The sequence below is a fragment of the Puma concolor genome, chromosome B4 (assembly GCF_028749965.1).
Source record: "Puma concolor isolate L17-30 chromosome B4, mPumCon1.1.hap2, whole genome shotgun sequence".
Taxonomy (NCBI): domain Eukaryota; kingdom Metazoa; phylum Chordata; class Mammalia; order Carnivora; family Felidae; genus Puma; species Puma concolor.
In genome coordinates, this window is record NC_141673.1 from 95,612,916 (window position 1) to 95,634,265 (window position 21,350).

General features: G+C 43.9%; 1 protein-coding gene across 3 annotated transcripts in view; it reads left to right on the forward strand.

Annotated features, from left to right (window-relative positions):
* Positions 1-21,350, forward strand: part of GRIN2B (glutamate ionotropic receptor NMDA type subunit 2B) — a 419,821-nt gene that overhangs the window by 223,636 nt on the left and 174,835 nt on the right. For 2 of the 3 annotated variants that reach the window (XM_086714036.1, XM_086714037.1), the window contains one exon: positions 8,398-8,996. In XM_086714036.1, the coding sequence (XP_086570162.1) occupies positions 8,398-8,996 (599 nt within the window). Of the gene's footprint in view, positions 1-8,397; positions 9,001-21,350 lie in introns of those variants that run through there. The other variant, XM_086714038.1, reaches the window with a different exon arrangement.

The following is a 21,350-nucleotide window of genomic DNA, read 5'->3' on the forward strand; positions in this document are numbered from 1 at the left end:
ACTCAGTCAGGGAGGAAAATGGGACAGAATTCAAGGAGAAAGCCAAATTATCTTCTGAAAAAAAAAAAAAAAAACGAACAAATAAGAAAAAGAATGCTGGCTTCTTCGGGAGTTGTTTAGTTATCTAGAATGGCTCTTACACTAACCTTTCTGCTTGGATTTTTGTTCATGGGCTTTTGAAAACCCAGAGTGTTCTCCTTTGTGTGCAAAGGTTTAACAAAGAATGGATCTGGCGTTTGACGGGCAGGAGAGATCATGATTCTCCGCTAGTGAGCTTCCAGCATGTGGTTCAGTCATGATATTTCTGACTAATAGCAACGCTGGAGAACATCAGGCATTTTCCCTATCTTGCAAGGCTCTTGCAAAACTCTGACACTATTGAAATTCACCCGCAGTAGCTAACACCAGCTACTGATAGTGTGGAATCAGAATTTCTAGCCCTCAAAGGTGGGGTTGGGGTGGGGGTCGGAATTAGGTGGGGAGAGAAAATCCTTCCCTTATTTTGGGAGAGAAAAGAGATTTTTGTCCTTCGTGTTCTGCTTCTACGTTGCTTACTGTGGAAGAAGTAAAGAGGAAACGGCCAGCACTTCTGTTAGGCAGCTGGGTAACCCTGACCCCATCATCTGCACACTTGTTTTCTAAATCTGATGGTAGTGGAGTTTTCAGTGACACTCTAGCGGTCCTAGCCTTTTATCAGACACAGATCCTCCTTAAGAACTGAAGTGAGAAGGAGAACAGAAAGATTTTCTTTACTCCTATAATAGGAGGAGGGACTAGGAGGAAAATCAGATTTATTTACTCTGATTCTATGTTAATGTTCTAGCAGGATCATAATCCCTATGATGTTATGAAGCACTCAGATTTGAATAATGTGAAAGGCTTTGTGATACTAGGAAAACAAAATTTCGACTGGAAAGCCAACAAAGATAAACTGAGGATTTGAGGATTATCTGGTTGTAACATCAGTTTCTACATTTTTAAATTCAACAAACATCTACTGAGACCCCATTTCAGGTACCAAAAGGCAGCAATGAACAGTGGTCCCTGCCCTCCTGGTGTTTACACTCTAATTGGGAAGAGGCAGTGAGTTATAATAAATATATCAAATAAGTACTCATGAAGTCTGTTGGATGGTGATAAATGCTATGGCAACAAGAAAAAAATGGAGCAGGATGAGAGGATTGGGCAGGTGTTAGTATTTTACTACAGGATCAGGATTGGGCTTTGTTGAGAAGTTGAGGTTTAGCAAAGACTTGAAACAGGTGCATGTTAGCCCTGTGGATAGCTGGAAGAAGAGTGTTCCAGGCAGAGAAAATAGCTACAATAACTGGAGCAGGAGTGTGTGTGCTCAAGAAAGGTTAGAGTGCATGGATAGAGTGAGAGGGAGGGTGGGAGGGTGTGGGGTCCATGGGGCAACTGGGGTCCAAAGCAAGGGTGTTGGCTTTTTCTTTTTAGTGGATTGGGAAGCCATTGAGGGTTTGGGGCAGAGAATAACATCTTATGATTTAAGTTTTAAAAGGATAATCCTGCTTCTTTGTTGAGCTCAGACTATAGAGGGTTTGGGGTGGGGGGCAGAGCAGGGAGACCAGTTAGCAGGCTCTTGCAGTGACTGGGTGAAGGATGATAGTGGCTCAGACAGAGCTGGTGAAAATAGGCTGTGTTCTAGATACATTATGAAGGTTGGCAGTAAGGTTGATTGATTGGATGTAGAGCTCCAGAGAAAGAGAGGAGTTGGAACTAGAGGGACTGACCTGCCTTTAGCTGAAATGGGAAAGGGTGAGTTCAGTTTTGGAAATGTTGGCCACGTTTCTAAGATATCCAAGTGGACATATAGAACAGGTAGTTTGATACAGAAGTTTGAAGTGTTGGAGAAAGAAGTGTGAGAGTGATTGGCATATAAATAGGATTTAAATCAGGATATTGGGTGAGATCTCAGCAGCGGTGAATGTTGATAGAAGAGGCTTGAGGACCAAAGATTAACCCTGGGACACAAAGCTTTAAAAGGTCAGAAGGAAGAGGAAGAGCCAGCAGAGGAGACAGAGGAATAACAGCCAGTAAGGTAGAAGGAGGGTCAAGAGAATGTGAACCCCTGGAAACCAAGGAAGGCATAGGTAGGAGCCAAATTACCAACCATGTCAAATGCTGCTCATAGGTAAGGATGGATTGTAGGAATGCTGACTCCTACACCAGCTCCATATTTGGCCCTACATTTATGGTCCCCTCCGGTGCACAGGTGGCACCATTTTGGATAACTAGTAGAGATCCTCTTGTGCACAGACGTCGCCACTTTAGATAACTACCCTGTGACCTCACCACCATGCTTCTCACTCCACAAAAGCTAGGGATTAAGGTCTGGATAGGGCTGGAGAATAGCTGTGGACTGCTGTGGACTGTCCACTCCTCTCAGTGAGTTACTATGAACAAAACTCTGTGTAAACAGTAGAGAGTGGTTTGTTTCATTTTTTGGTATCAAAGGGTCTTCTCAGTCTGGAGGGTACATTAGTGACTCTAACGGTAAGTGTGAGTGCATGTTAGAGTTGGCAATATCAGGGTCACCTCTGTGCCTCACAAGAGGAGTTTCAACGAAGTCAAAAGTCTGGTTGGAGTCAGTGTGATAGAGAATGTGAGAAGAGGATTTGGAGGAAGGGAGTATAGATGATGTTTTCAAGGAATTTGTCACAGAGGGGTAAGGGAGTGACCACTAGTATTTTCTGCGTCTCTGCCTGGTTCCAAGAGGGAATCCCATCACATTTTATAAAAGTGCAGTTTATATAACTATTTAAGCATAGCTGCTGACTATGAGGTCGATATGTGATATCAACATAGAACTTTGGAACCAAATTAGACTGTCAGAGTTCAGTTAATCTCATACCCAATAAAGGAACCTTCATTTTATTATTCATACAGAAACATTTTTTTCATATGCTACCTAGATATACCGAGATGAATAAGGCACAGTTCCTGCTCTTGAGAAAGATGTTTTTTATGGGAAGAGGGATATATCCTTCCTGTGTGATAAATATTAAGATAGAGGCACGTACAAAATATTGTAAAAGCAGAGGGCAAAGAGAACTTACCTGGGGAACTTAGGAAAGATGATATGCATGAAAAGCTAACACTTGAACTAGGCCTTAAAGGTCAGCATGTGTTTTCCAGGCCGAGTGCTGGGGAGAATCCCTTTATCAAATAATCAGCCTCTGGGGCGCCTGGGTGGCTCAGTTGGTTAAGTGTCCAACTCTTGATTTTGACTCAGGTCATGATCTCACAGGTCTGTGAGTTTTTACTGATAGTGCAGAGCCTGCTTAGGATTCTCTCTCTGGCCCTCCCTTGCTCACATGTTCTCTCTCTGTTCTCAAAATAAATAAATAAACTTAAAATAAAAATCGGCTAGTGTTCAAATGCGTATAGCAACAGAGAACTCACGTGAGTTCGAAGAAACCTTGTGAGTTTCATTCTCTTCTACGTAGTTGTAATTTTTGCACATCTATGTCTTACATTGAACTGAATAATGACGTTTAATATTTCTACTCATTAGTCCCAGTTTTCTCTTCTGGAGCTAATGGGCAAAGACTTGTCTTTCTCACATATAGGTCATTTCTGTATTTGAAAATAGATATTATGTTCTCTTTTAGGCCATCTATTTTCCATGTTGAAAACGGGGATTGAATAGTTTCAGGTTGGGTTCCCTGGGAAGCAGACACTGAAACCAAGGTTAACATACAGGAGGTTCTTCAGAGAGTGTTCTTGAGATCATTGCCATGAAAAGAGAAGATTGGGCAGAGGGAGAAGTAGAGATGTGATGCATTTTTTTAAAAATTTTATTTTAGAGTCAATGGTGGTAGGGGAAGAGAATCTCTCTCCACACTCAGTTTGGAGCCTGACAACAGGCTTGATCCCAAGACCCTGGGATCGTGACCTGAGCTGAAATCAAGAGTAGGACACTCAACCTACTGAGCCACCCATGTGCCCCGAGGTGTGATGCAGTTTTTTTTATATTTATTTTTGAGAGTGAGGGAGAGCAAGAGAGAATGAGTGCACCCATGCATGCAGTAGGGGCTGCAGAGAGAGAAGTGGGACAGAGGATCCAAAGTGGGCTCTGTGCTGACAGCAGAGAGCCTAGTGCGGGACTCAAACCCATGAACTGTGAGATCATTACCTGCGCCAAAGTCTGACGCTTAACCAACTGAGTCACCCAGGCACTTTTAAAGGAAGCTCCAGCTGACCCTTTGGGAAGTTTTGAAAATCAGTTGATCCTTCAGAGTTGTCTAGAGTCAGGGCAAGAGGGCCAGGTCTTTACACTCCAGGATGACCAGTCATTCAGGGCAGTTTATCCTGGGAAGGGGCATGACTTTGGGCAAGATGGTTCTCTTCAGCTGATGCAATTCCCAAAGTGGGCTGATAGCTGAAACCTATTGGCAGGGGCATTAGCAGCAGCAGCTGCAGTAGTTAATCCTTTATTTCTCATCATTTTTTCCAGTCTATTTATTTATTATGAGAGAGAGAGTGCATGCATGTGTGTGTGTGTGCGCGCGCGCGCACACACACACACACACACACACACACACACACACACACGAGCAGGGAAGAGGCAGAGAGAGAGAGAATCCCAAGCAGGCTCTGCACTGTCAGCATGGAGCCTGATGTGGGCCTCAAACTCAGGAACTATGAGATCATGACCTGAGCCGAAATCACGAGTTGGATGCCCAACCCACTGGGCCACCCAGGTACTCCTGATTTTTTATTTCTGAAGTGTATCTGTAGGGCATCAGGGTGATACAGAAGAGGAATCTCACACACTGCTAATTGTTTCAGCAGTTATTTTGGAGACCAATAATAGACTGAAAAAGTACTTGTTTTTGTTTTTTATTAGCAAATAAACACCATGAACATCACAGTGATGGAGGTTCAACATAATGGTTCTAGACTGATGGAATCTAATGTACAATTGTACCTTCCCTGTGTTAATTATCTCAGTCATGGTGGCCCTTTATATGTGAATGCTTCAAAACTGCTCGAAAGGCAAGGTGAAGAAGTACATTCATGCAATAAATGTGGCTGGGAATCTTCATTAGGAGATAAAAATGTAAGTGGGGAAGCATAGTGAGCTGCAAACTGAATTATATCCCTGTCCTTCATCCTAGAAGATGATACTTCTTGTGGTGATCACAATGCATGCCGGGTGCCTGTAAAGATGGATGTGTGGCCACCAGTCCTTTCCACTCCATGCACACATGAAGATTGCTCTTTGATTTGTGGCTTCAGCCATAATTTGCAAAGCCTGTCACTGCTTGCAACTTATAGTTAGCCCAAAGCTTTGTTGAAAAAGAGCTGTCCCATTCCCAACTGCTGTATACCAGATTGCTGTGTCAACTAAATTAATAACACTGGACTGCTCATTATCCCAGAAAACATTTGCCCAAGCTATAACTCTGTCTCTTGATTTCTGTTTGGCTTCATTAACCTCTTCTTGGTGCCACAATAAAATGGTCACGTAAGGCATCCTTTATTTAATGAAGGATTGGCAAGATAAAACAGTTGAACTGGGCATTGATGGGAGAGAGGAGTCAGAAAGGATGATTGTGGAGGATGATAGAATTAGGTAAGAGGAGGATATGGTGGGGGTGAGACAGAGCCATATTAGTTTTTCTCTCTCCTTACTTTCACCATATATTCTTGGATTTCTTCACATAGTAGCTGATGGTTTCTTTAGGAGCTCATATATAATTGTGAGCAAGTTTTAAGAGAAGATTAAGAGATGGGGCGCCTGGGTGACTCAGTCAGTTAAACATCTAACTCTTGATTTCATCTGATCTCATGGTTTGTAAGATCGAACGCTGATGACAACAAGGAGCCTGCTTGGGATTCTCTCCCTCTGCTTCCCTGCTCCCCCAAAATAAATAAGCTTAAAAAAAGGGGAGGGGGAGAAAAGACTAAGAGAGGAGAGGGTAGAGTTGGTATTTTAGAATTTTTTTTTTTTAATTTATTTTCATTAGCATGGACTCATTTACTATGGACCCTCATGGGTTATCTCTCAGGGCATGCTCTCTGTCTATTTGAACCAGCCAGTGGTCTCATGATAGATGGAGAGTTGTGGGTGTTAAGAACTCCCTTGTGATGAGAGGTTCCCTTATCATAGAATGGGTTGAGTTACTTTGTTTACAATTAGGGTCCCTTTTATCTTTAGCCTATACATTTTATTTTATTTTAATATTTTTTAAGTTTATTTATTTTGAGGGGGGGGGCCATGGAAAGAAGGAGAGAGAGAATCCCGAGCAGGTTCCACACTGACAGCAAAGAGCCCACTGTTGTGCTCGACCCCACGAACTGTGAGACCATGACCTGGGCCAAGATCAACAGTCGGATGCTTAACCGACTGATCTACCCAGGTGCCTTCTTAGTCTATACATTTTACGGTATATCTGGAAGATTTTGTCATTTTGTTATATCCACTAGGCTTTGTGAAAACTCAAGTGAAAAAGGGAATATTGGGAATCTTCAAATGAAACATTATCTGGCAATAACAAGGAAAACAAATAGCCATTTCTCTAAAGCCATTCTGGGTGGGAGGTTCTGTCACTGGCCTTCCTTCCCTGTTGTGGTTCCCTGACAAATCTTGGAATAAACTTTTAACCAGGATTCCCACTGTAATCCTATAACCTGAGGACAAAATCAATGTTACCTGAAGAATAGTACTTGTTTTGTAGTAGGAGACCACGGGCAGGGGCCAGTTACAGTTTGGAGGAAACACACATGAAGCCCTTACTGTGTTCTGAATCAATTCCCACTCCTTCCTGCCCATTCTTGTTGCCTTACCTTCTCTGCTTCCCCGAATTCTCTGGTCCTGTGAAGCTCCTCTTTGACTGTATGTTTAAGACAGAGGAGGAAGCTATGATAAGCACCATTTCACTCTTAGCAGAAAGAATTGCCCTCCAATGACAAAGCCTCTACTGTTTCATTCTGGATTGCCTGTGGGAAATGTGAAAAGTTCAAGCCACATGAAGCAATCATAGCTCTGGCAGAGCCAAGGGGCTGGCAGCTTTCATTGCCGAATCAGGGTCTTTGGATACCAGCTGGATATTTCCCAACCTGTATTTTTTTTCAATAGTGGGTACCCAAAAAATACGCAGCAATTTCTCAGCTATACACAACTATGTTCGTGAACTAAGAAATCACCATGTAATTTTGTTTAAAAGCCTGGTCTCTTGTGACTGTACTTTGAAGCTCTCGTTTGGGGATGAGAAAGAACTGCCCCTTTTAGAAAGACACAATTTTGTTAGCCTGGATTGTTCTAAAATGGAGATGAACCATCAGATAAAAGATAGGGGGCACTGACCAAGAAAAGAGATGCCATTACCCAGGAGGAAGTCAGGGGAAGGTGGATTGAGGGAGAAGGACAAGGCCGAGAGGGTCTTCATTTTGTGGTCTTAGATTTTTTTTTAGCTGTAAGGCAGAGATAAAATGCAGGGCTTGACATCTCAGAGCAGCAGGTGAAATAAAATGGGAGAAATTTAAAATGGCTTCTCCCTCAAAAGGAGGGAGAAAACAGAAAATTCTCAGAATTGACAGAAGGTTATATGTATAATGCACTGGTCAGACCGAGACCCATGGTATTAAACAAGTAAGAGAAAGAACAGTCTTATGTGTGCTGCTCTGAAATAAACCTTAATCATACATGAGCTTGAGTACAAGTCCTTCCTTCTAACCTGTAGCTCAGATACACTACGTATGCCTTACTCTAACTTGCAGATCTCATGGTCACAGTGCAAGATGGAATACTAAATGTGCTATTAATTCATCCATTATATTTTTCTAGAAAATACACTGATTAAATCTTCTGCTACCATGTGCTTTTCTCTGGCCATCCATACCTGAGTACCACCCACCTGTGAGGCCAGTGCGTTTCTACCGCCTCCACCAATAGGTTTAAGGATAGATTGATGGCATTTCCATTTATTCACTCTGATTGAGTGATGTACATCCACCGTTGTGATAAGTTCAGAAGGCTCACAAAATGAAAAGTGTGTGTGTTCCTAGAACTCAATTTGACAGTGACACCTGACCTGAGCTGATGTGAGGCCATTTAGAGTCTCTGTCCCATCTAATACAACTCTGTATGTGTTTTGCAATAGAAATACTAACGTATCTGATGATAGGAAGCTTCCCTATGCTCCAAGGATTTCAGACAATGAGAATATATACACCTATGTTGATTTTCCAGAGAATCCGAGAGGTAGTTTTAGGAAGAGAGGTATTACAAATGTTTGCAATGCAAACATCTCATTTTAAAAGGCATCATGTGAAAAAGTAAACAACGAACACAAACCTCTGTACCCAATTGATTCCAACTCTCCCTTACCATCGTTGGTTTTTTCTTTTTTTTACATTTTACTATTCTAGGATGAATCCTCCATGTTCTTCCAGTTTGGCCCATCAATTGAGCAGCAAGCTTCCGTAATGCTCAACATCATGGAAGAGTATGACTGGTACATCTTTTCTATCGTCACCACCTACTTCCCTGGCTACCAGGACTTTGTAAACAAGATTCGCAGCACCATCGAGAACAGCTTCGTGGGCTGGGAGTTAGAGGAAGTCCTCCTGCTGGACATGTCCCTGGATGATGGAGATTCTAAGATCCAGAACCAGCTCAAGAAACTTCAAAGCCCCATCATTCTTCTTTATTGTACAAAGGAAGAAGCCACTTATATCTTTGAAGTAGCTAACTCAGTAGGGCTGACTGGATACGGCTACACGTGGATTGTGCCTAGTCTGGTGGCAGGGGATACAGACACAGTGCCCTCGGAGTTCCCCACTGGGCTCATCTCTGTGTCCTATGATGAATGGGACTATGGCCTCCCTGCCAGAGTGAGGGATGGAATTGCCATAATCACCACCGCTGCTTCCGATATGCTGTCTGAACACAGCTTCATCCCTGAGCCCAAGAGCAGTTGTTACAACACCCATGAGAAGAGAATCTACCAGTCCAACATGCTGAATAGGTGAGTGTGGAACACTGATGGTAGAGGTCCGAGGAGGGCTTTTAGGACTGGGGTTGGAGGAGGTTCTGAAACTATGGGAAGGGCAGTTCAAGATGTCAGAGGTTGAAGGCTGGCCACTGGGATGGCCATGGCTTGTGATGGTGGGAGTGTTTCAGATCCAAAGCTCGCTGTGCTGGGTTCCTGTTCTAAGAAATACAACATGGTTCCCACTTATTGTTCACTTACCGTGTGCTAGGTGTTCCTCTAAGTGTTTATGGGTGTTTGACCTCCTTAACCTCAAAGCAATACTCTATTAGGCAGGTGTTAAGAGCCGTTTCCATTTTATGATACAAGAGAATAAGGTTCGTAGGAGTATACTGTCCATGGTCACTCTGCAAGTAAGGGGTTCAGTTTGGAGCTGTACACGGACCTCTGTGGGCCCTGCGTACTTGATCACTATAAAAGACACCATGCACGTAGGCATGAGGACCTACCAATCCCCTTACCTTAGAAATGATGCTGTACCGGGAAGGAATGGAGAACAGGTGACGTGGGTCTGTAGGCACATGAAGAGGGTTCTTTCCTTGGATTTTGTCTCCTGCGCTTCTCCTCTCTGCCCTTAAGCATGAAGGTGGTGCTGTAGAGGCAGCTTCCATAGTTGCTCTTAGTCTGATTTCTTCAGTAGGAAGAAGATCTAGGTGGAGTTCGGCTCCCCTGACCTCACCTTCTAATCCAGCCACGCCTCCAACACATCCTCCTGCGGGTATTGTGTGACCATGAAGGGCAGAAGATTCTATACTAGGCTTCTGTAGTTCTGTGATTTGTATAAAACTGCTACACAAGAACATTGTCAAAACTCAAACAATGCAGAAGAGCCCAGAAGAGAAAGAAAAAATGACCTTCGCTACAACCAACCAGAGAGAATCATTGTAGAAATAATTAGTGAACATCTTTCTAGGTATTTCCCTGTGCGTGTATGCCTACATCCATATAAATCTATAATTTTACATAAATGGAAATATAACTACCCCTGCTGTTTGATGACCCGGCTTTCTTTTACTCAACAGTATGTTTTGGGCATCCGTTTTAAATTCGTTATGAATTCCATCCAACAAATAGAAACGTATGCAGAAAACACCTATTCGGATACCATTCAGCTTACATAAAATACCAAAGTATACTCTGGGAAGGTTGAAATACATTTAGTGGAGGTTGAAGGTGTACCTACTAGTTTAACCTCTGGAAGGGAGCTGGACTAAAGCCTCTGAGCTAAGCTGTTAACTCAGAGTTGAAACTAAAGCTACTTTTAATGCAATCTGTGATCCAGTCCTAATATTATCCCACCTTCATCTATGCTTTCTGCCATCCCTAGTTGTCACTGCTTATTTGATGCAGACTGTCTTGATTTTCTTCCGACCTCTCTAGTCTTTCCGTTCCAGGTCCTTGGCAGGCTCTTCTTCAATGTTGGTGCTTCTCAGGGTTTGTCCTAGACCCTCCTTTTCTGTCCTCCATTGCCAAGTATACAACTAATGTAAGTTCTCCCAAATGACCTCTCTGGCTGAAACCTCTCCCTTGAGCCCCCAGTCTGTATTGCCAACTGTGAGTGGATATGTTCCTTTGGATGCCATGGAGCCTTAGAACATACCATATGCAAAGCTGAACTGCTTTCTCTCCTGTTACTCTTCCATCTTCTTGCAGACAAATCGGTACACCTACAAAGGGTACGTCCCAGTACCCGGTTAGCTAACATAAAAATTCCAAAGGTGTCCTGGCTTTCACATTCCCGCCATCTCCTTGCTGACCATGCCCTTCCCCACAGATCTCCTCTGGAGTGCTCTCGCTGTCTGCATCCCTGCGCCACGTCCCAGTTCGGCTCTTCTTACCTGCATTGCTGCAGGGCCTCGTAAATATCTTCTGGCTCCCAGTACTGCTTCCTTCCAATCTACACCGCACCCAGAGTGATCTAAAATGAAAATGTGATTTCATCAGTCTCCTGCATAATGCCTTTCAACGGCTTTTCATTGCTCCTGTAATAAAGTCCCATCTCCTTGATATGGTTTACAAAGTCCTCCACTGTACAGGCCTGCCTGTCTTTCCAAAATTGTCTCGTGCCATGCTGTCCCTCAAACACTCCATTCCTGCAATACTGAACCTGCTTTAGTTCTTTGAAAATGCCGTGTTCTTTCTCTTGCTTCTAGCTCTCTTCTCTGCCTTGAATATATTCCCCAGAAGCCCCTTCCCACCAGAACATAAATGCAGAAGCTTCTTCACCTGCCTCATTTTCATTCCCTAGGCTTTGGTCCTGACATCACTTTCATGGAGGCAGCTTTCCTGGACCCTGGACTAATGGGGCCCTGTTACCTGCCTTCAGTGTAACTTTTGTTTCCCCCAATACAGCCAGTTCCATTTCTTCCAACAGTTCTAGTTCTATGCTTTGTTATATGTTGTCCCTGTAAGTTCTGTGAAAGCAGTGACCTTTCTGTCCTTAGTTCCACGTCCCCCCACTCTTAGTGTCCTATGTGGCAGAGGGAAGAAGGACACCTGGAGTTCACGAATGACCTCCTCCAAGATGCTGAGCTGCCTAGTGCATACCTATTCCACAGGACCTTTCTTGTTCTGCTCCTCTCTGCGAGATCATGGAGATTTCCTTTAAAACCTTACTGTTTATTCATGGGACACCTGGGTATCTTAGGTGGTTAAGCGTCCGACTCTTGATCTCCGCTCAGGTCATGATCTCATGGTTCATGAGTTCAAGCCCTGCATCGGGCCTCGTGCTGACAGTGTGGAGCCTGCTTGGGATTCTCTCTCCCTTCTCTTTCTGCCCCTACTCTGTTCATGTTCTCTTTGTCTCTCGCTCTCTCTCTCGCTCTCTCTCTCTTGCTCTCTCACTCTCTTCTCTCTCTCTCTTTCATTCTCTCTCAATAAAGAAATAAATAAATTCCTAAAGATTAAAAAAAACTTACTATTTATTCAGTTCTCTACATTCATGTTTTCTCCTGCTGTCTTTAGTGTTAAGTTAAAATCTGATGCAGATCACCAAATATTTGTTCATTAAAACCAATGCTAACAAGGAAAAATATTTAGGCCAAAATGTCTGCCAAACCACACAAGGAAATCAAATGGATGTTAAAGTCCATAAACTTTGGTTCAGGAATGCCTGCTTTGATCTTAAAACTCCTCTGGGTACACAGTCATCTGTGGATATTATCATTTCCCCTTTGGCTTACTTTACGTTAGAATGCAAGCAGTCTCTCTGAAGTTTGGTCTCTGACCACTGCACCTTTAAGAGTCATGCTTGGTTCTAACTTTTGTTACCGTGTCTTGTGGCCGCTCAGAAAGGGAGCCCTCCTCAGTCCTCTCTTCTCCTTCCTCAGATATTCTTGTCAAGATGGCCACGAATACCCGCCTCCATCTTTGAAAGTATAGCCCTCCTACAAAGAACAGGGGGGACACAGTCCAGATTATTCATAAATTCCTTGAGGACCAGAGTCCGGCAAAAAGTCCACCGTGATTTACCACTTTCCCATACTGTCCACAGTGTCTTCGGACTCATCAGAGTGCTTCTCCACTAAGATCTTTCCTCTCTGAACTTTCTCTTCTGCCCCAATTCCCAAATTTTTTTTTCCTGGGGTTCTGTATCTACTGCCTGTGAGACCTCTTCTCTTGGCTGTCTCCCCTGCCCATATAGCTCCATCCCTTATGCACCCCATCTTTTCCCTCCATCCTCTCAACTGCAGCTCCTCAGGGCTCTTGAATCCAATCTCTAACCTCTCTTGGGAATATTTTAATAACCTTCTCTATCAGGACCCCAAAAAGATTGGGGTTGCCTAACAGGGACTATAAGGAGCTGTCTTCAAAGTCTAAGCTATTATCATGTGGCACAGAGCTCAGAATCATCAGTGGAATTCAATTAGGCACGCTCAGTCCCAGCTCCTCTTACTTATCCTGGTCTGAAATCAGCCTCTTTCCCCCCTTCAGAGCTCTGGGCTCACTAGGGTCACTCTTTTAAATAACAAACCAAGCAGCCACATCATTTAGCCACAGCAGGAAATCTTTGCAAATAAAATTGTTGCAAATGGTTGGTTGTTTTATGAGGATGACTTTTTCCTTGGCCTGCTGCTCATGTCTCTGCAGCAGCAGCAGTGGGAAGAAGCCTCCTCGGGAGGTATCTGGGAATGACCCAGCCCCAGGATGACACCAGGCATACAGAGTCAGGAAATGGCTTCTCCTGTCACTTTCCTTAAAACCCAGAAACATGAATAGGCCCTGTCCTCCTAAGGGGTGGTGAAGCTCTCCTTTATACCTGACCAAACTGGCTTTCTTTCCATGTGAGGGAGGTTGATAAATCTAGATTTAGGGGACAGGGAGCGGAGGTTCTGTGTTACTGCCGAAACCCAAAGAGAGACACACGTTGGAAGTGATTCACTTGTTAGTTACCGAAGGAAGTGTTGTAAGCATTCTCAGAGAGGATCCTTGAAATGAACATTATTTATCAGGTGTCAATCCAAATTCCTGACTGATAACTTCTTAGTTCCTTGGAACTTGGCCAGATATGGTTTGGGTGACTATCTCCAGATGGATTCTAGGCTGCTGGACAAGGCTTTTTAACAGGTTGCGAGAGAAGTACAGAAACACAGTTAAATTGGAATTTTAGATAAACAGCAGCTAATTCTCTTCGCAAAAATCTGTTCCCAAATATTGCATGGGACATACTGATTCTAAAAGATAACTTGTTTATCTGAAATTCAAATTTAACAGGGCTCCTGTATTTTTCTTTCTTTCTTTCTTTCTTTCTTTCTTTCTTTCTTTCTTTCTTTCTTTCTTTCTTTCTTTTTTGTACACTAATAAGAATTAATTTTCTTTTGGGACTTTGTAGCATTCATATATGCCTTATTAGTAAATGTAGTACAGTGCTTCATACTGTTGCCCAAGACATGCTGAGAGAGAATTTTCTTCCAACTGGGAACTTTATTTGATTGAAAGAATTGAATAATTTCTTCTGTCATGTATTGTCTAAGTGAAGGATCTTCTTAGTTCCTGAGAAAAGTCTTAACGTTTTGGTACCAGATGATCTGAAAGTGTTTAGAAAGTGATTAGGCTAGTTGTCTAAACCTGTCTTTATTCCCCTGAGCTAGAGAAGAATTGCTAGCTATTAGTAGGCACATGTCTAGATTTTTCTTTTATCACTTCCCCAGGGGAGCAGTTAATGGTTATTTTCCTTCGGAATGTGCGCTCCAATACTCTGCTAAGTCTGTTTCTGTCACTCAGGTGATGGCATACTGGCCACTGACCTCCGGGCTTGCTGTCTGTCCTGAGGACTCATGTTTCCCACTTTTGGAAAAAAAGTAGATGTTCTTGGAGATGGCTGGATCTCAACAAAGCAAACCTCTTATGAATCTTGCCTAATTATTTCCCCCTGGTGTTCTCAGTTTTCCTACCCAACACCTGTTTTTGCAGCCTCTTTCCCCGTGAAAGTTGCTGTCTCAAAAGGCCAGATTCCTCCTCCTGGCCCAGCCTTTGAGAAGCAAGGATAGCTGATATGAAGAAAGGGGCTCTGTTAAGTTCTTCCTAAAAGAACCGTGGTAAACACTATCCTCCTCTAACTTTGGGGCAGACTCCCTATCCTTGGACCCACTGTAGTAGCTGGGATGCCCACTTGACTCTCTTGGCCTGAAAAGCACTGAGAAGTTAAGAAATAAACAGGAAATTGAGTCTGTTAGTTTTTAGACAATTACGGGCAAGAGGTGCTTGGTTATTACCCATCTTTTAGTTAGTAAATGTTCATGGAGTGCCAAGCATAGGCAGATTTCTGGTAAGGCAAATATGTATTAAGTGTAATTATTTAATATAATTTATGTGTGAACAGTCAAAAGGTTCTGCAAAAGCATAGTTAGAAGTGGGCTGTCAGGCATAGTGGACCTTCCCCCGATTAAAGAAATTGACTGGCATCTAAGGAAAGCTACATTTTCATATGAATACGTAGCAAAGCAAGAGAGAGATTATATCTGCTCAGTGGTATAGATGGAGATAGAAATTGGGAGGCAGGAGGAATAACTGAGGAATGTAATAACCCTCCCAAAAGATCTATTCAGTGCTATAACTGTCCATGGAAGAATGACTAAATTGAGGATTATTCAGACCCTTCCGTTTTCTTCTCATCCTCCATATTCTCCTATCAGATGTATAGTCAGTTCAGTAAGTGATCTTTGCTTCCTTCCCTGAAATTCAAACCTGTGAAGAGCATTCGCAAATACTTAACCTGCGGACCGCTACGTGATTCTTCCCACAATCACTGTTTAATTCTGAGGCTGGCTTGTAAAATTTAAAACATACCCATGACCTAGTTGGTATTTCTTTCCTCTTTCTTCTGTTTTCTTCCTCATCCCCTTCCGCCCAGCTCTTCTTCTTCTTCCTCCTTTAAAAAAAAAAAAAAAACTGTTTACAGTTGGAGGAGGAGAGGGCAGGGGGTAAAGCGAGAGTGAATGGGAGAAGAATCCCATTTCTTGGAGGACAAGTGTGAGGTGGGAGAAGATCACGTCTGTGCTGGGAGAGAAGACACGGGCGGTACATGGTCTATGGGAAGGAATAGGATGGTCTCAGAGAGGAAAGAAGAAAGAGCAGAGGGCAGAGGCTCTCAGTGGAGAAAACGGGCCCCATTCTGAATAGCAGATTCTGCCTCAGAAAGGATGTGGGTTGGTGGCATTGGTAAGGGTTAAGGAGTCATAAGTCTGTGCTCAAAAGTAGCCCCCCTGGCAGCCAGCCTGTGGGGGTTAGTAAGTCCGGCATTGGTGTCTTTCTGAGTACGTCCTGCGCACCAGACCTTGTGCGATTACCTGATACGATCCTTACAAAAATCCTGACCCATGCACATGTCTCCGGGAGATGTTCCTTATCCCTCCGTTAAAAGGACAGCTGTATGCCCACCCTCCCAAGAGTCACTGTCCCCTGCTTCATTTTTCTTGGTAGCCCTTATCTGACATATACGTTTTATTCTTAAGTATTTTTGTTGTCTTCGTCCTCCTAGTTGAATTGAGTCTTCATGAGAGCAGGATTTTGTTTTTTAACCTCCGTGTTCCCAGCACGATGCCTGATACATTATAGGCGCTTGATAAATATTTGGCAGATAAAAGCACGAATGAAGATAAGAAGCACTGTCCTCATTTTATGTTCTTAAGAGACATGACGCCCAGGGACCCCCCCAGCTTAGGCTATGTGATGTCAGGATCTGGCTTGGCCCTGCCTCAGGGATCAGGCTTCAGCCTCTCCTTCTGCTGCACATTAACCAAGCTCAAAGAGCCCTTTGCTTCCCTTAAAAATCAAAATTGGAAAGGTCCTCGGTGCTCCTCTAATCCGACCCTTTTAATACATGTATTCTCACAGAATAGATGGTAGAATGATGAATGATTTTACAAATGTGGGATCAGAGGCTTAGGGCGGTCGCTTGTCTGTTGGAGGTGGGGTGAGGACAGGACCCAGGTGTCCTGAAGGGAGGAGCCACACTCTTCACAGAGCGCGCTGCCTGTTTGACTGGGTCCTCAGAAGGGCTGGCAGGCAGCCAGGCCTGTCCCGTTAGCCTTTGCCCTGGGCTGGCAATAGCCCCACGATTCCTGCTCCCCTGGTTCTCACCCAGACGAGGGTGCAAATTCACAGTTAATGGGAATTGAAGCTGGCGTTATTTAGGAATTGAGTGGGAGTCATTTCTCCATCTGCTCTCTCTTCCCACCAGAGAATAAAGGCTGGCTGGGTGGAGGTAAGCATGGAGGCGAGTTGCCAGAAAGCTAGAGTGCTGTCATTTATGGTTACAGATATGGGCTGGAAGCCTGCGTGGAGGCTGGACCATAGCCGGCCAAGGTCAGCCTAACATGAGCTTCTTGAGAGCAGAGATAGTTCTGTGGCTTTTGCCTCTATAGAAGACCTCACGCATTTCAAACAGATCCAGGTTGGAGCCCATCTCTTGTCTCCTCTCCAGTGGAGCTGTCGGGCGTACGTAGGTGGTCATCTCCTGGGGAGGGAGTTCTCCAGGACCTGATGTGGCCGATGAGGATTTGGAAGGAGTGGGCTGTTCAGCATGACTGACCTTCACGAGGGGCTGCTGAGGGGTCTGAACCAGCCCCACAGACGGGCCTGTGGAGAAGCCAGGAGGGTGGTGGCGGCAGCAGCTGAGGCAGAGGAACCTTCCCTCGACTTTCACGGTTTTTCCCAGTGGCTCCTTCTCTTCCGGGAGGGCCTGGTGGGGTTAGCGTTAGCGTGCCCAGACTGGCACCAGTCCCCGAGCTGGGCTGGCTGGTCACACATGAAGGAGCCGCTGCTGACAGATTAGAGCTCCCCGCTGCTGAAATCTGTTCCCCCTTGTCCGGTTTCCAGCAGCAGCAGCCGGCCGGGGGCTGCCTGCTGCCTCCATCGCTGCTCGGGCTTTCTCTTCTCCTCATTCATCACTGCTTCACTCCACCCCCCATCTTTCCTTCCTTCTTTCTTTCTTTCCCATCTCTTTCTCGATGGGGTTGTTCTGTTCATTGATCTTTTGCTGTCCCTCTCTTCTCACCAGCTTTCCTTTAAAAGCTTTAAAGCCTTTCCTGCCTTTGACTGCCAATGTTCACCAAGGACCATATGTGTGGAGTGCTCGCATGCACATGCATGTACATTCACGTGCGTGTGTTCTCCATCCACAGAACACCTATTCACGCGTGTACGTTTACATCTGTCGGATGGAGGAGCGTATCAGAAGAACTAGATAAAAACGCTTTTACGTACCAGATTCCCCAGTTCTTCTTACCACCGAGACTGTTTAGTTGATCACCTGAGAAGGGTTGTGTATGGGATAGAAGTTGGGAGGAACCTTTTGGAATGGCTTGCCTGGAGTTGGCTCTGTGAATACCAACAAGGTATTTCCTTCCAGTCTAAATTCCATTTTTGAAGTCCCCATGAGCATAAGGATGGGTGCTAAGAATCCCAGCACGTTCATTGTTTGGGCAAAGGAGGTACGCTCCGTCGTCAAGTGGTTCTACATACTTTTAAGAAATCCGTAAATGTCGTCTTTTTCTAAAGGAAAGATTCTTCCTGACGAAGCAACAGGAAAAAGCCATGGCAGCCGCGCTGTGATGATGTTATATTCCTGCTAAGCAGTTCTTTTCACAATCCCCTGAAAGAGCTACCAGAAGGAGTCCAGATGAGGATGTGTGTCAAAATACACTTCGTGTTTGACTTAAGGGCTGATGATCACAAACTTCAAGTTCATTACACTGGCTAATCGGGAGGATCATAAAAGTGACCATTTTCCTACAGAGAATCTTCATCTATATAATCTCACTGAATCATCACTACAAACATGTGAGGGCTTCTTATATTCACTGCATAGAGAAGACTCAGATACTTAACCTCCTTTCCATTTTCTCCAGGGGTATTTCCAGACACTCTCCCCCACTTCCCCCCCCCCCCCCGCCCCGAACAAACCTCTACCAAGGGTTTTTGTTTAGGCAAAAAAAAAAAAAAAAAAAAAAAAAAAATAGCACAATAGAATGTGATAATGTGGTTTACTACATAAATTTTAATATGTCAAATTGCTCTCGTTATTGACTAGAGAAAAAGTTAGGTATCTGTGTATGTGTGTGTGTGTTGTAGCCTGGGATGTAAAATCGTGACCCCATAGGCTACCCAGGGTCTTTATTCTCACTGTTCTGTTACCACACTACACGTGTGTCCATGCATAGTCTTCCCTCTGCTACCTGGGAGAGGAGAGGTGACCCAGGCAGCAGCCTTATGTATCCAGAGCATAACCAAGAACCATGAAGAAAGCAGAAAAGGGCTTTGAACTAAAATCACTGGCAGGAAATTCTTGTCCTAAAGTAAACGTGGTTTATGTTAGCTTAAAGTTCATTTACTCTACCTTTGTACGTACTCCTAAGAAGCAGCTTGTAGAGTCAGTTACATTAGACATGGCATGCAGTGTCACTACCCAAGTTTAAACAGGTTACTAAACATAATTAGGCAGTCTGTCCAGAGCTGGTATGGTAGCTACATGATTGCTGGGACCTGGATCCCTGCTACCTTTCAACGTTTTTGTTTGTAGGGTGTGGCCTTCACCCCCATGCCCAATATGGCTGCGGAACTCCAGTTTCAAGCAACAGATTACAGCTAGGAAGGAGGCTAAGCTCTTTTGAAGGAAGTTACCCAGAAGTCCCATACTTTGCTTATAGTCCACTGGTCAGAAATCAGTCAATGGCCACAGCTAGCTGCAAGGGAAGCTGACAAGTTTAGTTTTTGACCTGGGCGGTAAGATGCCCAGTTAAAAATCAAAGTTCTGTTAACCAGAGAGGTGGTAAAGGATATAACTTCGGTAGGCAACCAGTGCTATCTGAGATATTTGCTTATCTGATCTCCCAGATGACAACAGCTTAGAAATGATGAACATGATGGGAATCATTCAGGCCAGCTAGCAGCATTAAGAAATAACAAGCAGAACGATGAAGTGTATAAAGTACTAGAAAACCCCAGCAGAAGACCGTGAAAGGAACACTTGTCTAAGACCACTGGGGCAAACTGCCGTGTACTCCCCAGGAAGCATATACCCCCTTTAAGGCAGCCCTGTATAAAGAATAGCATAGTCATTGTTAGGTCATTATTAAGAGCTTTAAATTATATTGATTATCTTTGGTTTAAGAAGTCAGAGAACTCTATAATACCTTTCTAAAATTTTCCATTTAAACGGCTTCCTATAATCAAGAAAAAGCTTGGTACTTAAAAATACTAAGCTTCAGCAATTTAGAAAATTTACTTTAAAAAATGTTATTGAGTGAATACTATGTGCCAAGTGCTTTATAAGGCCTTATTGAATCTTAAAATGTACTGTACAGAGGCATTATTACTTCCATTTTTCAGAGGAAGAAACTGAGATCTAGGAAGTTTAAGTCACTCGCCCACTTTACTTGGGTTTCAAACTCAAGTGTTTATAGATTCCAGGTGTACTTTGCCCCATGTTGTCCACCCTTCTGAGAGCCATCTCTCAGAAGGAGAGAGATGGGAGGTGGAGTCCGTTAGGCAGGACTGGGACCTATGTGAACACACCATTAGCCAGAGGGACAGGGTGGTTTTGTAATAAAGTTTCCCTTCTTGGCCTCTGCTGAATTCCTGTCCTGAAGCCATGATAAATCCAGAATCACTCTGGGAACAGCGTCCAGTGCACGCGTGGTAGGGATGTCCCAGTCTGAGCCTGCTTATTTCTCCATCTGTCCTGAAGTGCATCGCATCTCTGTTTACCGGCCTTGCTGTATCTTGCTTCTGCCTTCCTTTTCGGATTGGAAAGGATGATTAATTTTTCGTTATTCCCATATATTCCGAAGCCCTCTAGCCCACATCTGGGACAACAGCAACTTGTAGTCTTTGTAGACCTGAAAGTCCCTTGGAACTGAAGGGAGAGCTGACTTTCTGTTCTAAAATCTGCTGAAGTGCCTGGAGGTTACAGACCCATTGAAAATACTGTCAAGGACATGTAATAAAACAAAACAAGACCTTGGCCTCTGTCATGATTTACAAATGTCCTCCAGGGCCACTATTCATTTTTGACAAGCGGGAGAAGTTTGGATTTGTGTAAGGCTGAAACGTAGCCAGTGATTGGAGAAAAGTAAAAATGATGCCTGTGGGAGTGAAAAAAATATACTGTGGGGGGGGGGGGCTGCTCTTCTGTGCCTCACAATATTCCATTCACTGGTAGTTGAATTAGTGACACGTTCACTAGATATGTTGACTCCATGTTCTGGATCCTGTGCTGGATGGTGGGGATACAGACAATATACATCATCCATTTGGCCTCATGAGGAGTGTGGACATCCAGAGAAACTTCTTTTAACTTGCTGATTGGGACCTCTTTCTCTTGTAATACCATATGAGTTGTCGAAGAGGCTAGCAGAACAAGTCTAAGAAACAAAGATCAGAATTTCAGAATATGATGGTTAAAAGTATCAAAAATTCCCCGGTACTTCTGGACACGAGGCCATAAATGGTCCCTTCTGGTGGAGAACAAGATAACGGAGTTAAGGAAGAGAAAAAAACCATTCTAATAGAACAGATTCTAGTTTAGTTCTTTGATCTGATGGTCATAGGTTGTTAGCCACCTGCAAACTCAAAACCTCAAAAGAATATTCTTTGGAAATATACCAGAATCCCCTCCCCCACAGGTATACACACGCACTTTGTGTGCTTGCTCACCTACAAGTTTAAAAATAGGAACCCTGATGTTGCCATGACTCCCTGTGCTACTCAGCAGCCTTCTTTCCCTTGGATGTGCTTGTACTTCGGAAAGCCACTTAGCAAGGATCTGGTTCAGAGCGGCCTCTAGCGGCACAATCCTTAGGGAAGTGCTTCCTTCTCCCATCATTCAGC